General features: G+C 34.5%; 1 protein-coding gene across 1 annotated transcript in view; it reads right to left on the bottom strand.

Moving 5' to 3' along the window:
* Positions 1-536: 536 nt before the first annotated feature.
* Positions 537-15,012, bottom strand: part of Slc9b1 (solute carrier family 9 member B1) — a 62,665-nt gene continuing 48,189 nt past the window's right edge. The window contains exons 8-11 of the mRNA XM_047565997.1: positions 14,008-14,157; positions 10,754-10,862; positions 10,011-10,147; positions 537-752 (exon numbers count right to left, since the gene is read on the bottom strand). Of these exons, the coding sequence (XP_047421953.1) occupies positions 537-752; positions 10,011-10,147; positions 10,754-10,862; positions 14,008-14,157 (612 nt within the window). The remainder of the gene's footprint in view (positions 753-10,010; positions 10,148-10,753; positions 10,863-14,007; positions 14,158-15,012) is intronic.

Genomic DNA, 15,012 nt, shown 5'->3' with positions numbered 1-15,012 from the left:
GAAAGAATAAAAGACTTTCATTCTTTTATTTAACTTCTTTATTCAGGGAGTCACTAAAGCCAGAAAAAAACCTATTTAGTTTACCCATTTAAAGTTAATATATTTTTTTCCTTTTCCTGATCATCTTTTTGACTGAACTACTGAAGGGTGGTCCTACTTCTCCCATTGGGAAACAGGTTATTTTACCACGTTCAACATCCCAAGTTTTTTCTTTCTGTCATTAAGTGAATTTTTTTTATAATTAGTTTGTTTTATGACATCAAATTCAGCCTTATTAATTACTTAAATCTTCTTCAGGTGTTTACAGATTAACTTTGTTTTTGAAATATGTAAATACTAAGAGAACATTCCATTTAATACTGTTTTTATTGAATTTACTTTAGAAGCAAAAATCAGAGAATAGCCCTGTAAAGAAATCACATATTTTCTAAATCCTGGGTTCTATGTACAGTCTCCACATATTTGTACTTCAATATTTTTCTTTTATGTGAGATGATTCATTAAAACGAGCAGGTGGGCAATAGCAAATAAGTTTTTTAATGATGGCCTATATTTGGCAAATGCAGTTTTATTTTGTCTGGCTCGTTATGGCGGGTAAGTATTTTGGGCCCCAGTATGCCAATAAGAAGAGCCCCATTTGGAGCTGTGATCAAGATGGCTAAAAATGCTACTGTCATCACATCCTTCGCATACGATTCCAAGCTGGGTGCAGAGAGCCTTGCTGTTTCTAGAGCCAGAGGACCTAATACAGCCTGCATGTAGGGGTGAAATGGGACATAAAGAAAAATATTAATCAAGGTTAACATATAGTAACAGTAGCTGGCTCTGCTAAAATAAATAAAATTTAACCCTAGACTGTTAGAAAAAAAGAGAAGACTAAAAAATGTTGAGTACTTTTCACATATTACTCATTTGTTCTACGTTCTTTCTAGCAAATATGTGTGGAGGAAGAGAATACCAGTGACAAATCAGCATGTGGATATTTTGGGGCTGATTTTGTACTTCTGTCCCTTCAGGTTCCCCATGTTTAAATCTCTCTTTTGTGTGCTCAACTTGCCCTCAGAAGCTCACAAGTTCTAAGTGAACCAAAGTTTTGCTTAGTTGCCTTTACCACACCTGACTAGGTTCTTGGCTGCAACAAGAGAATGAAAATATTGAGGTTTTGCAGCGTTCTCTAGGACTTGATTCTTTTACTGTTCTTCCTTCTTGGGAGGTAGTGTGATACAGAACTAACAAGAGGTTTAGAATATGGCATAATGAGTTTGACTTCTATTTTTGCAGCAACCACACCAGTGATCTTTTAAAAAGTAACTCAAGCTCCTTGACCAAATTAATTGTAAAAATATTAACTTAATATTTATTTCACTGGATGGTTGTGGGAATTAAATATGAAAATGCAAAGAACATCTGGCACATAGTAGGTATACACATAATTTTGAGTTTTACTCTTTTCACTTGTTCCTCATTCCCTCCAGGGAATTCTGTTGTAGAATGACCTTACTGACTCTTATCTTTCTCCCCGCAGGTAATCTATTATATTTATTTTTAGTAACATAAGACAAGAATTTAACCTAGGGGCCTTCTCCCATTGAGCTGCATCTTCATCCCTTTTTTAATTTTTTTATTTAGAGGCAGGGTCTCCATAAATTACCCTGATTGACTTTGAAACTTGTGATTCTCCTGATCAACCTGCCAATTGCTAGAATTACAAGTGTTCCCCACCTTAGAGGCATAACCCTCTTTCTTTATATTTACTTATGTAGGTAAGAAATTGCCTTGACATTTTTAGGAATTAAATACAAATATATCTTCTATGGGGATGCAAAGTAATGGCATAACGATAGAAACATTTCATCTGAGATGGGACATTATGGCAAAAGAAGCCCTTAATTTAAGATTAGTTTCCATATCCCTGAGTGATTAATGGTGGTATTGTTTTTATATGATAATTTTCTGTTTACTGAACAAAAGCCATGTGGTAGATGCCAGAAAGAAAAAGATAAATTTGTCAGAAAATCAACTCTAAAGAATCTTAAGTTTAGAAAAGAACATGAAATGTTTTAAACATGAAAGAACAGTCAAGAAATCATTACTATTAAGAGATGATGATTATAATGGTGACACTAATAATAATTTTTACGCAGTTATATAGAATTTGTCATATGTTAAGTACTCTTCTTTTCTGGTATTGGGGATTGAACCCAGGGGCATTTAGCCACAAAGCCACATCCCCAGCCCCTTTTACTCTTTAAATTTTGAGACAGGGCTTAGGGCTTGCTAAGTTGCTGACTTTGAACTTGTGATCCTCCTTCCTCAGTCTCCAGAGCTGCTGGGATTCATCAAGTATTATTAGTATTATTTTTTTAAATAGTCTTAGTTGTAGATGGACACAATACGTTTATTTTACTTATTTATGTGGTGCTGAGGATTGAACCCAGTGCCTCCCATGTGTGAGGCAAGCACTCTACCACTGAACTACAACCCCAGCCTTCAAGCATTATTCTTAAAGCTATACATTTATTAATTTATTTAATCCTCTTGACAAATCTATAGTAACTATCATTAGGTGATAAATGATTCCCACTTAATGACTGAGATTTAGTAGTATTTCTTTAGAAGAATCCAATTAGCAAACTAATCTTACATTTGTGAACTAAATTCTTTATTTACCCTCTTGATATCTTCTATTTTTCCACTCTAATTTCCATCAGTATCTCTAAATAGAGAAATAAGAGAAAAGACTGAAGCTTTGTCAGTTCTATTTCAGCAGCGAAGAATGGAGGGGGAAAAAAAAGAAGAAAGAATAAAATACCATAGGATTTGAGTGGGTAATTTCTTCTTATATCTGCTTTAAAATTATGACTAATATAATTGCAAGTGTATCTTTGGAAGGAGGGAGAATAGAGGAATAGATATTTCTTTTGTAAATTTTAACCTCCCATGGCAGAAGTTAAAAACAAAACAGTTATCATTATTTACATTTCTTGAAGGTGAGATAAAATAAACAATAACATTGTTAAATGAGCACTACCCATGTGCCAGAATTATGCTAAGCACTTTACATGGATTATTTAATGAATCCTCACAACACCAATCTGAAGTAGATGCTCAGGATCAAGGTTCTGAGAAATTAAGTAATTTAGCTGAGGTTAAAGTTAAGTAACATGGTATTTAAGAGACAGTCTAGTCTTAATGGGCCTGTTTTTCTAACAGATATCAGAGAATTTGTTGCATGGAAATTTATAACCTTGTTTTGAAATGACAATGGAGAAAAAAATTTCCAGGGAATTAAGGTATTTTGTTGCCAGGATAAGCAGTCTAACAACGAGTACCAATATCTTTTAGTAGGAGGAGAATATCATTGGATAAGAGGGCAAAACTATAATGTCTCCCTTTTCATTCATTCATTTATCCATTCATTTTTGTAAGCATTCCACATTCCTCCTGCCTGTCAACACTGTATTAAATGCTAGGGAAACATAATAAAAAAAAAAAAAAAAAAAAAAAAACACCAAAAATAAGACACTGTCCCTGTCCTTCCGATATAGTATATTGAGGGAATTTGATTATTAATCAAATAGTCATCTGATCAGAACAAGCTCCAAGTCCCGGAGCCAGCGCGATGTGCTCCGGCCTGCAAGCGGCTTCAGGGACCAGGACAGGGCAGCCAGAGACCTCCCCAAGCAGCCTGGACCCCTGTGGTGGGAGGCACCTTTCAAGGCTAGCTTCTCAGAACAGACCGCCCAGTGAGAGCCTTTCTACATAGAGCCAGCCACAAGTCCCCGAGCCAACGGAGAGCTTTGATCCGCAAGCAGTCTCTGGGATCAGGGCAGGGCAGCCAGAGACTTCTCCAGGCGGCTCTGCCCACTCTGGTCGCAGGTTCTTTCCATGGGGCGATCCAAGATGGCGGACTAGAGGGTGACTGCATCTCCAGTCGCTCCAGAACCCAGGACTCAAGAAGGGGAGGCATTGAGAGACTTGGACAAAAATAGAGTCACGGGGTGAGTCTCCCCTACTGGGCGAAACTTGGCCTGGGTGGCAGGCACAGATAGGGGTGGCTTATCAGAGCAGGGCAGGGCAGCTAGAGTCTTTCCCAGGTAGCCTTCTACACTCCAGCGGTGGGCTCCCCCCACACAGCCAGCTGCACGGTGCAGGCCCCCAGTGAGAGCCTTTCCGCACAGAGCCAGCTCCAAGCCCTGGAACCAGTAGGGGGCTAGGGGCAGCTTTCTTCATAAGCACTGCATTATCAAGTTCCTCCAAGACTTAGGCTACTGAAGGCTGGGAGGTGCTACACTGGAAATCTACTGGGGCACTATAAGCCAATAGAGGAAACGTGCAATATCTCAGATTCCCACTGACATCTGACCAATATGAGAAAACAAGGGAAGAAAATGTCCCAAACAAACAAATGGGTTTTTTACATCAATAAAACCCAATGACAGCACAGCAGAAGAAATGTCAAAAAGGGAGTTCAGAATGTACATAATTAAAACAATCAGAGAAGCAAATGAGGAGATGAAAGAGCAAATGCAGGCATTGAAGGAGGAGATGAAAGAGCAAATGCAGGCATTAAATGATCGCACCAATCAACAGTTAAAAGACCAAATACGGGAAGCAAGAGATCATTTCAATAAAGAGTTAGAGATACTGAAAAAAAAAACAAACTGAAATACTTGAAATGAAGGAAACAATACACCAAGTTAAAAACTCCATAGAAAGCATAACCAATAGGGTAGAACACCTGGAAGACAGAACCTCAGACATTGAAGACAAATTATTTAATCTTGAAAACAAAGTTGGCCAAATAGAGAAGACGGTAAGAAATCATGAACAGAATCTGCAAGAACTATGGGATATCATGAAAAGGCCAAATTTAAGAATTATTGGGATTGAGGAAGGCATAGAGAAACAAACCAAAGGAATGAACAATCTATTCAATGAAATAATATCAGAAAATTTCCCAAATCTGAAGAATGAAATGGAAAACCAAGTACAAGAGGCTTATAGGACTCCAAATATACAAAATTACAACAGACCCACACCAAGGCACATTATTATGAAAATACCTAACATACAAAACAAAGACAGAATTTTAAAGGCCGCGAGAGAAAAGAATCAAATTATATTCAGAGGGAAACCAATAAGAATATTAGCAGACTTTTCAATCCAGACCCTAAAAGCTAGAAGGGCCTGGAACAACATTTACCAAGCCCTGAAAGAAAATGGATGCCAACTAAGAATCTTATACCCAGCAAAACTTACCTTCAAATTTGACGATGAAATAAGATCCTTCCATGATAAACAAAAGCTAAAGGAATTTACAAAAAGAAAGCCAGCATTACAGAACATTCTCAGCAAAATATTCCATGAGGAAGAGATGAAAAACAACAATGCAAATCAGCAACAGGAGGCGCTAGCCTAAAGGAATAGCCAAATAAAGGAGAAACCAAATCATGTCAAAAAACAAATATGAGTCAAATGACTGGGAATACAAATCATATCACAATAATAACCCTGAATGTTAATGGCCTGAACTCATCAATCAAAAGACATAGACTGGCAGATTGGATTAAAAAGAAAAATCCAACAATATGCTGCCTGCAAGAGACTCATCTCATAGAAAGAGATACCCATAGACTAAGGTGAAAGGATGGGGAAAAACATACCATGCACACGGACACAGCAAAAAAGCAGGAGTATCCATCCTCATTTCAGATAATGTGGACTTCAAGCCAAAACTAGTCAGAAGGGATAAAGAAGGACATTACATGCTGCTTAAGGGAAGCATAAATCAGCAAGACATAACAATCATAAATATCTATGCCCCGAACATTGGCTCATCCATGTACGTCAAACAAATCCTTCTCAATTCCAGAAATCAAGTAGACCACAACACAATAATACTAGGCGATTTTAACACACCTCTCTCACCACTGGATAGATCGTCCAAACAAAAATTGAATCAAGAAACCATAGATCTCAATAACACAATCAACAATTTAGACTTAACAGACATATATAGAATATACCATCCAACAAAGAACAAATACACTTTCTTCTCAGCAGCACATGGATCCTTCTCTAAAATAGACCATATTTTATGCCACAAAGCTACTGTTAGCAAATACAAGAAGATAGAGATACTACCTTGTACTCTATCAGATCATAATGGATTGAAATTAGAAATAAATGACAGAATAAAAAACAGAAACTTCTCCAATACCTGGAGATTAAATAATAGACTATTATATGATGAATGGACAACAGAAGACATCAGGAGGGAAATAAAAAAATTCTTAGAGGTAAACGAGAACAAAGACACATCATACCAAAATTTCTGGGACACTATGAAAGCAGTATTTAGAGGAAGATTTATTTCATGGGGCGCATTCAAAAAAAGAAGTAGAAATCAACATATAAACGACTTAACACTACAGCTCAAAGCCCTAGAAAAAGAAGAGCAGACCAATACCAAAAGTAGTAGAAGACAGGAAATAGTTAAAATCAGAGCCGAAACCAACGAAATTGAAACAAAAGAAACAATTGGAAAAATTAACAAAATAAACAGTTGGTTCTTTGAACAAATAAACAAAATTGATAAACCCTTAGCCACACTAACAAAGAGAAAGAGGGAGAAAACTCAAATTACTAAAATTCGGAAAGAACAAGGAAACATCACAACAGACACGACTGAAATACAAAACATAATTAGAAGCTATTTTGAAAATCTATACTCCAACAAAACAGAAAACCTCGAAGACATCAACAAATTTCTAGAGACATATGAATTACCTAAACTGAACGAGGAGGACATACACAACTTAAATAAACCAATTTCAAGCAATGAAATAGAAGAGGTCATCAAAAGCCTACCAACAAAGAAAAGTCCGAGACCAGATGGGTTCTCAGCCGAGTTCTACAAAACCTTTAAGGAAGAGCTCATTCCAATACTCATCAAAGTATTCCATGAAATAAAAGAGGAGGGAACCCTCCCAAACTCATTCTATGAAGCCAATATCACCCTGATACCTAAACCAGACAGAGACACATCGAGGAAAGAAAATTTCAGACCAATATCCTTAATGAACATTGATGCAAAAATTCTCAACAAAATTTTAGCAAATCGCATACAAATATATATTAAAAAGATAGTGCACCACGATCAAGTGGGTTTTATCCCAGGGATGCAAGGTTGGTTCAACATTCGGAAATCAATAAATGTCATTCACCATATCAACAGACTTAAAGTTAAGAATCACATGATTATTTCAATAGATGCAGAAAAAGCATTCGATAAAATACAGCATCCTTTCATGCTCAAAACACTAGAAAAAATTGGGGTAGTGGAACACTCCTTAACATTATAAAGGTCATCTACGCTAAGCCCATGGCCAATATCATTCTAAATGGTGAAAAACTGAAAGCGTTCCCCCTAAAAACTGGAACAAGGCAGGGATGCCCTCTTTCACCACTTCTATTCAACATCGTCCTTGAGACTCTAGCCAGAGCAATTAGACAAACCAAAGAAATTAAAGGGATACGAATAGGAAAAGAAGAACTCAAACTATCCCTGTTCGCTGACGATATGATTATATATTTAGAGGAACCTGGAAATTCCACCAGAAAACTTTTAGAACTCATAAATGAATTCAGTAAAGTAGCAGGTTACAAGATCAATGCTCATAAATCCAATGCATTTTTATACATAAGTGATGAATCTTCAGAAAGAGAAATTAGGAAAACTACCCCATTCACAATAGCATCGAAAAAAATAAAATACTTGGGAATCAATCTCACAAAAGAGGTGAAAGACCTCTATAATGAGAACTACAGAACACTAAAGAAAGAACTTAAAGAAAACCTTAGAAGATGGAAAGATCTCCCATGTTCCTGGATAGGCAGAATTAATATTGTCAAAATGGCCATACTACCTAAAGTGCTATACAGATTCAATGCAATTCCAATTAAAATCCCAATGATGTACCTTGCAGAAATAGAGCAAGCAATTATGAAATTCATCTGGAAGAATAAAAAACCTAGAATAGCTAAAGCAATCCTAAGTAGCAAGAACGAAGCAGGGGGTATTGCAATACCAGATCTTCAACTCTACTACAAAGCAATAGTAACAAAAACGGCATGGTATTGGTACCAAAATAGACAGGTAGATCAATGGTACAGAATAGAGGACACGGACACAAACCCAAATAAATACAATTTTCTCATACTAGACAAAGGTTCCAAAAATATGCAATGGAGAAAAGATAGCCTCTTCAACAAATGGTGCTGGTAAAACTGGAAAACCATATGCAACAGAATGAAATTAAACCCCTATCTCTCACCCTACACAAAACTCAACTCAAAATGCATCAAGGACCTTGGAATCAGACCAGAGACCCTGCATCTTATAGAAGAAAAAGTAGGTCCAAATCTTCAACTTGTTGGCTTAGGATCAGACTTCCTTAACAGGACTCCCATAGCACAAGAAATAAAAGCAAGAATCAACAACTGGGATAGATTCAAACTAAAAAGCTTTCTCTCAGCAAAGGAAACTATCAGCAATGTGAAGAGAGAGCCTACAGAGTGGGAGAATATCTTTGCCAACCATACTTCAGATAGAGCGCTAATTTCCAGAATGTATAAAGAACTCAAAAAACTCTACACCAAGAATACAAATAATCCAATCAACAAATGGGCTAAGGAAATGAACAGACACTTCACAGAAGAAGATGTACAAGCAATCAACAGATATATGAAAATGTTCAACATCCCTAGTAATAAGGGAAATGCAAATCAAAACTACCCTAAGATTTCATCTCACCCCAATTAGAATGGTGATTATCAAGAACACAAGCAACAATAGGTGTTGGTGAGGATGTGGTGAAAAAGGAACACCCATACATTGCTGGTGGGGTTGCAAATTAGTGCAGCCACTCTGGAAAGCAGTATGGAGATTCCTCAGAAAGCTTGGAATGGAAACACCATTTGACCCAGCTATCCCACTCCTTGGCCTATACCCAAAGGACTTAAAATCAGCATACCACAGAGATACAGCCACATCAATGTTCATTGCTGCTCAATTCACCATAGCCAGATTGTGGAACCAACCTAGATGCCCTTCAGTTGATGAATGGATAAAGAAACTGTGGCATATATATACAAAGGAATATTACTCCGCAATGAAGAATGATAAAATTATGGCATTTGCAGGCAAATGGATGAAACTGGAGAATATCATGCTAAGTGAGATAAGCCAATCTCAAAAAACTAAAGGACGAATGATCTCACTGATAAGTGGATGAGGACATATAATGGGGGGTGGGAGGGGTTAGCATTAGGTTTAGGGTTAGGTTTAGGGTTAGAGATAATGAGTGTGGTAAAAATGAAGGAAAGAAGGACTATATAGAGGGAAAAGAGTGGTGGGAGGGGTGGGGGGGAAGGGAAAAAAATAGTGAATCATAGCCCTATGTAAACGTATGATTACACAAATGGTATGCCTTGACTCCATGTACAAATAGAGAAACAACATGTATCCCATTTGTATACAATAATAATAAAAATAAATAAAAAAACCAAATAGTCATAAAAATAAATGTATAATTAAAAACAATATATAGGCATTCATGTGGTGGAATGAGTGGCAGGGTTAGAAAAGAACCCTTTCTTTAGGAAAGATAAAAAAATGTGTTTCCACTTTAAAATCATAACATTTAACTCTATAATATTCAGCAGAATAGAAAATATATTCTTAATTTATATTTTAGGAAAGTAGAAAAATATTTGCATAAAACTTAGGAAGTATTTGTCATGAAGTGTACATTTTTAAATTTCAAATTAAGTGCTTCTGAAACATTTTTAAAAAGTTAATTTTAACAGTTATCAGTCAAACATTTTAAAAGTAAGGTTAAATTACATACATTTTGTGCATTTTGTGACTGGAGAAATACTTTTCATTAAGAATTATTAAAAAATCATGAAAATTAAAATTATTACAATGATTTAGTATTTCTTACCTGGACTGTTGCTTTGGGCATCCACCCTAAAGCAATAAATATTTTCTCCTTAAAAGTAAAACCAGCAAAACACATCAATACAAATGTGACTGAAATTCGAACACATACTGCCAAAATCAAGGTAACAGCACAAATGCCTGTAACAGATACAAACAAACATAAACACCAAAATAATTGGGAAGAAGTGGTTCTTTGTGCCTAGAGATATCATTTTTAAAATTTTTGAAAATGTTTTAAAATTGTTGCTACTTTATGTCTACTTTTCAGTAAAATAATAATTATAAAGAATGCAAATATCATTGAGGCTTTGACATGAAGTGCCAGAGACTATCTGATGGTGGGAGTTCCATGAGAAATGAGACTCATGACATTTACTCTATTCTGAACTAATAGATTTTTGTATTGAACTTCTGCAATTCTGAACTAATAGACATGTTTTGGAATGCTCTTAAATGAAAATACCTGGTGGTATCTATATTTACCTAAGAAAAGAAGTCTTAATCTCTAATTCATCAGATCACTCAGGGAAGATATTACGTACTGTCTTTGGTTAAAAAACAAAAAACAGACAAACAAAAAGCAAAAGCAAAAACAAAAACAGGGTCAAGGAAGAGCACATACATGAGTTTCTGAAGAAGGTTCTTGTAGCCAAAGATACATTATTAGAAAAAAATGAAAAGTATTTATGGTTTTTTTAAAAATATTTTTGAATCTTATATCTTTTGTGCTTTAATTATTCTTACCAATAGTATTTGATTCAAGAGCTGAAACAGTTACTTCTGATCCAACTAAACCAAAAAGAAGAGGTTGAAAAATATCCCAGGTATTTGCAACAATATTTTGGACTCTAATCTGTGTAAAAGAGAAATATATTTATAGTTTTTGTGAGTAAAGATAGTTGCATTTGAGAAATTTACTTTTCAAAATTCTTTTTAAAATTTGTTCTATTTAGTTATACATGACAGTAGCATGCATTTTGACACATCATACACAGATGGAGTATAACTTCTCATTCTTCTGGTTGTACATAATGTAGACTTACACTGGTCATGTAATCATATATGCACATAGGGCAGTAATGTCTGATTCATTCTACTATCATTCCTACCCCCTTACCTCCTCTTCTCTGTTCACTTTCCTCTGTCTAATCCAAAGTACCTCTATTCTTCCCTAGCCAACCCCCCACTATTGTGAAATAGCTTCTGCATATCTTCTGCATAGAGAAAACGTTCAGGCTTTGGTTCTTTGGGACTGGCTTATTTCACTTAGCATAATATTCTCCAGTTCCCTTAAAGTTACTCTTAACATTTAATAAACTTAAGATAATTTATTTTTAGGAGAAATGCTAAGACCTAATTAATAAAAACTGAGTACGACAATTTTGTGCAATTATTTAAGTAAAAATTAAAAGAAACCTACAAAATATAAAATAAACAATATTATTTGGTCATTAGGTCACACAAAAAGTGAGATCTTTGTGGAGTTTCAGAAATATTCAGACAGAGTTCCAGCTTTTCTTTGTAAGGTAACTTAATTAAGAGAATCATATTATGCTTGATGAGAACATACTCAGCTCATGCAAACATTTGAGCTCTTAGAAGGAGGTGGAGAAGATCTCTACTAACTATGAATAGGAAATCCAATGCCCTGAGAGTGAATACTGAGATGATACAGGCTACCGGAAAAAAAAAAAAAAAACTGATATGCTGTTAGACCTGCTTCCAAAGGACTCATGGTTATTACCTCAAAATTATTTTTTTTCTTAAAACCCAAACAAAATGTATATTAGATTTTTTAGTTGCCTGTTTCCCCTTTCTGAGGAGGATTCTCTCCCAGTGCCACTTCCCAATTAAAAGATTACAGGAGAGGCCCCAGTTGGTAGGAAAACATATTGGCTCTTCTCTAGGATTTTGGAGGAAGAGATTTTAGTCTCAATCTGGACTTGTCATCCAATACAGAAGATACATAAGAATTCTGATGACTCTTGCTTAGGACATAAGCTATCTTCATAACATTTCCCTTTAAGATTGAGTTTTCTGATAATCATTTGTAAAAGTAAAGTTAAAAAAATAAAAACAAAAAATATTATTTCTCATAGCATATTATCCTATTTATTACTTTTAATATTTAAAAGTATTCATTTTTATTTCTTCTATCATATACAAAGGAATTCTAGTAGTTTTCATTTTACTTTTAAATTGTATTTCCTTCATTATTTAACTACTTAATTAGTTTTATAATCATGATTATATTGGAATACATTTTGGGTCTACATTTTGGGTAGGGAACTCTCAAGCTGATTCTAAAATTAATCTAAGAAAGAATAATGGGCAGGAATAGCCAAGAAATACATTAAGAAGCAGTTTAATGGGGATAACTTCTACATTAGATTTTGAGACATAAAACTGCAGTGATTTAAACTAGAGTGGTATTGGCATGAGGATGGAATAGAGAGGAAGGATAGAGAGTTCAGAATTGAACTTATGTTAAAAGATGCATTTAACAAAACCGAATAATTGCTGGGTATAATGGCACATGCCTATAATCCCAGTTACTCAGGAGGCTGAGGTAGGAGAATTGCAAGTTTGAGGCCGGCCTCAGCAACTTAGACTCTGTCTCAAACAATAAAAAGGACTGGGGATGTAGAAGTGGTAAAGCACACTTGGGTTCGAATCCCAATACCAAAACAAAAACAAAACAAAACTGAACAATTAATGGGTTAACAAACAAATAATTCAGTGAAAATTGACTATCCAATATGTATGTATACATATATATACACATATATACATGTGTTTATGTCCATGCATATCTGTTATATATAAATATATACGTATCTATGAATACATAGACATACACAGGTGTTCCTATTGCCTTACTTCACAGCATTCACAAAGATAAATTCCAGGTGGATTAAAAAACTGAATGCTAAAATAAATAAGTGATAAACACCAAAGTATTAGATGATGATATAGAAAATAGTATATCTTTATGATGTTTATAATCTTATAATCTTGGATGAGGATAGTCCTTAAACAAAAAGTAGAATCCAGAACCAAAAAGGAAAAATGGATAGGTGTGGCTATAGAAAGTTTTACTTTCACATAAAACACAACATAAACAAAGTTGAAGATAAGCAAAAATTATATGATATAAAATATAGGAGCAGTGGTCCTAGCATATACAGAAACAATAAATTAGAAACAAAAGGCAAATAATCCTATAAGAATAGGCCAAGAATTCAATAGGGAGTTAATGAAGAATAGATGAAACTTTGTCCACTACTAATTAAGAGAAATGTAAATAAAGATAACATCATGTAGATTTTTAGTCATCTGACTGTTAAAAAATAGAACTAAATGAGATATTACATACTCTCTGTACTGTTGGCAGGAGTGTAATTTAGCAGTACCCAGCAAAGTAAAAAGAGACTATTTCTTAACATAGACATTCCATTTCCAGGAACTTAATCCTACAGAAGTATTTGTATACATGAAAAGTATTTGTATGTATGCAATAAGACACATGAATAAAACTGTTCATAGCAGTACCATCAAAAAACTGAAAAGATCTAAATGTTTACAAATAAAGGTTTGGGCAGAACAAATGCTTAATTTGGGGAAGGAAGTTGGATGTTTAGTTATGATGTGGGATGAGGGAATCTTTTACATTTTATTTTGTATGCTTTAATCTTTTATGAATATTTTCATAGATTAATTATACAAATAAAATTTTAATGAAGAAAATAATTAAGTTAATAAAGATCATATAATTATATTACATAACTCAACTATATACTATAACTCAACTTTTGATTGTATTTTAGTATATTTCCAGGCACTTTTTCTAAATATTTTATTTCCTTAATTGATTTCATACACTTCCTTGAGGAAATGAAACATCTTTCAAACAGAATAAGGGGATTTTCTAAATGTCCATTATAGATATAAAAATTAGTTGTTTTATCTTTAAAAAATGATGTATTAAAAATATTCACCTTGTCTTTGGACCATTTTGTCCCTGCAATGAAAGACGACACTAGTGTGCATAATCCTGCAGATCCATGTAAACCAATACGTTGGCTGCCTAAGACAGCAGAAATACACATACTCAAAATAAGGAATGCCCTCTTCAATGAAATTTTTTCCTAGAAATAGATATTTAAAATTTGGTTTACATTAAATATATAAGATTTGTCATTATCTATCATTTATTTTTGACGGTTTGCTATCAACTCTGTAAATGTTGTATTAAGTAGTATCTAAAATGTTGATTTTCTTCCTCACCAAATATTTCAGCACACGTTACCAAGTAACAAAATTTGCAAACATTAAACTTTCATCTTCTGATACATCTCTGAGAGTGACATCAGTAAATGGTTATAATATTTCAACTGAAAGCAAAGAAAGGAGAAACCCATACAGTCTTCAGTTCCACATACTCAATGAATTCTTAAAAATAATTTTTTAAATACCTCTTTAGTCAAAGTAACAGTTATAGGTAGGTTAGAGTGGGAGTTAGAGAAATAAAGAGTAATGGCACATCCTTTAGGGCAGGAAAGGTTTATGTTTAACAGTGTTGCCTTTGCCAAAGGACAGCAAGAGCAATTTAAGTCAGAAAATAAAGCAGAGGTAAGTGGGAACCACCTATCTTCCCCCAAGATGTTTAAAGGAAAATTTGGGGGAAATTAGGAAAAACTGACAAATATCAATAGGCAATTTGTAAGAGAAAGGGGTGAAACAGAATGAAGAGGAATACTTTCAGTTAGGTGCACTTTTCTGCAATTCTTTATTCATCAGAGACATCAATCAAGGCCATTGACCTGTATCAATCACTATTGTGTTCTAATTTAAGTATAGAGGCAATGTTGATTACTTTTGGGGAAAGAGAGTTAAGTATGAAATTTAATATTTCAAAGGTCTTCCAAAAGTTCAAATTGTGGAAAGAAATGTCTAATACCACATGCTATGGTTTGGATGTTTAATGTCTCCCAAAAGCCCAT

The sequence above is a fragment of the Sciurus carolinensis genome, chromosome 10, assembly GCF_902686445.1.
Source record: "Sciurus carolinensis chromosome 10, mSciCar1.2, whole genome shotgun sequence".
Classification (NCBI taxonomy): domain Eukaryota; kingdom Metazoa; phylum Chordata; class Mammalia; order Rodentia; family Sciuridae; genus Sciurus; species Sciurus carolinensis.
This window is presented reverse-complemented; position numbering and strand designations above follow the sequence as displayed.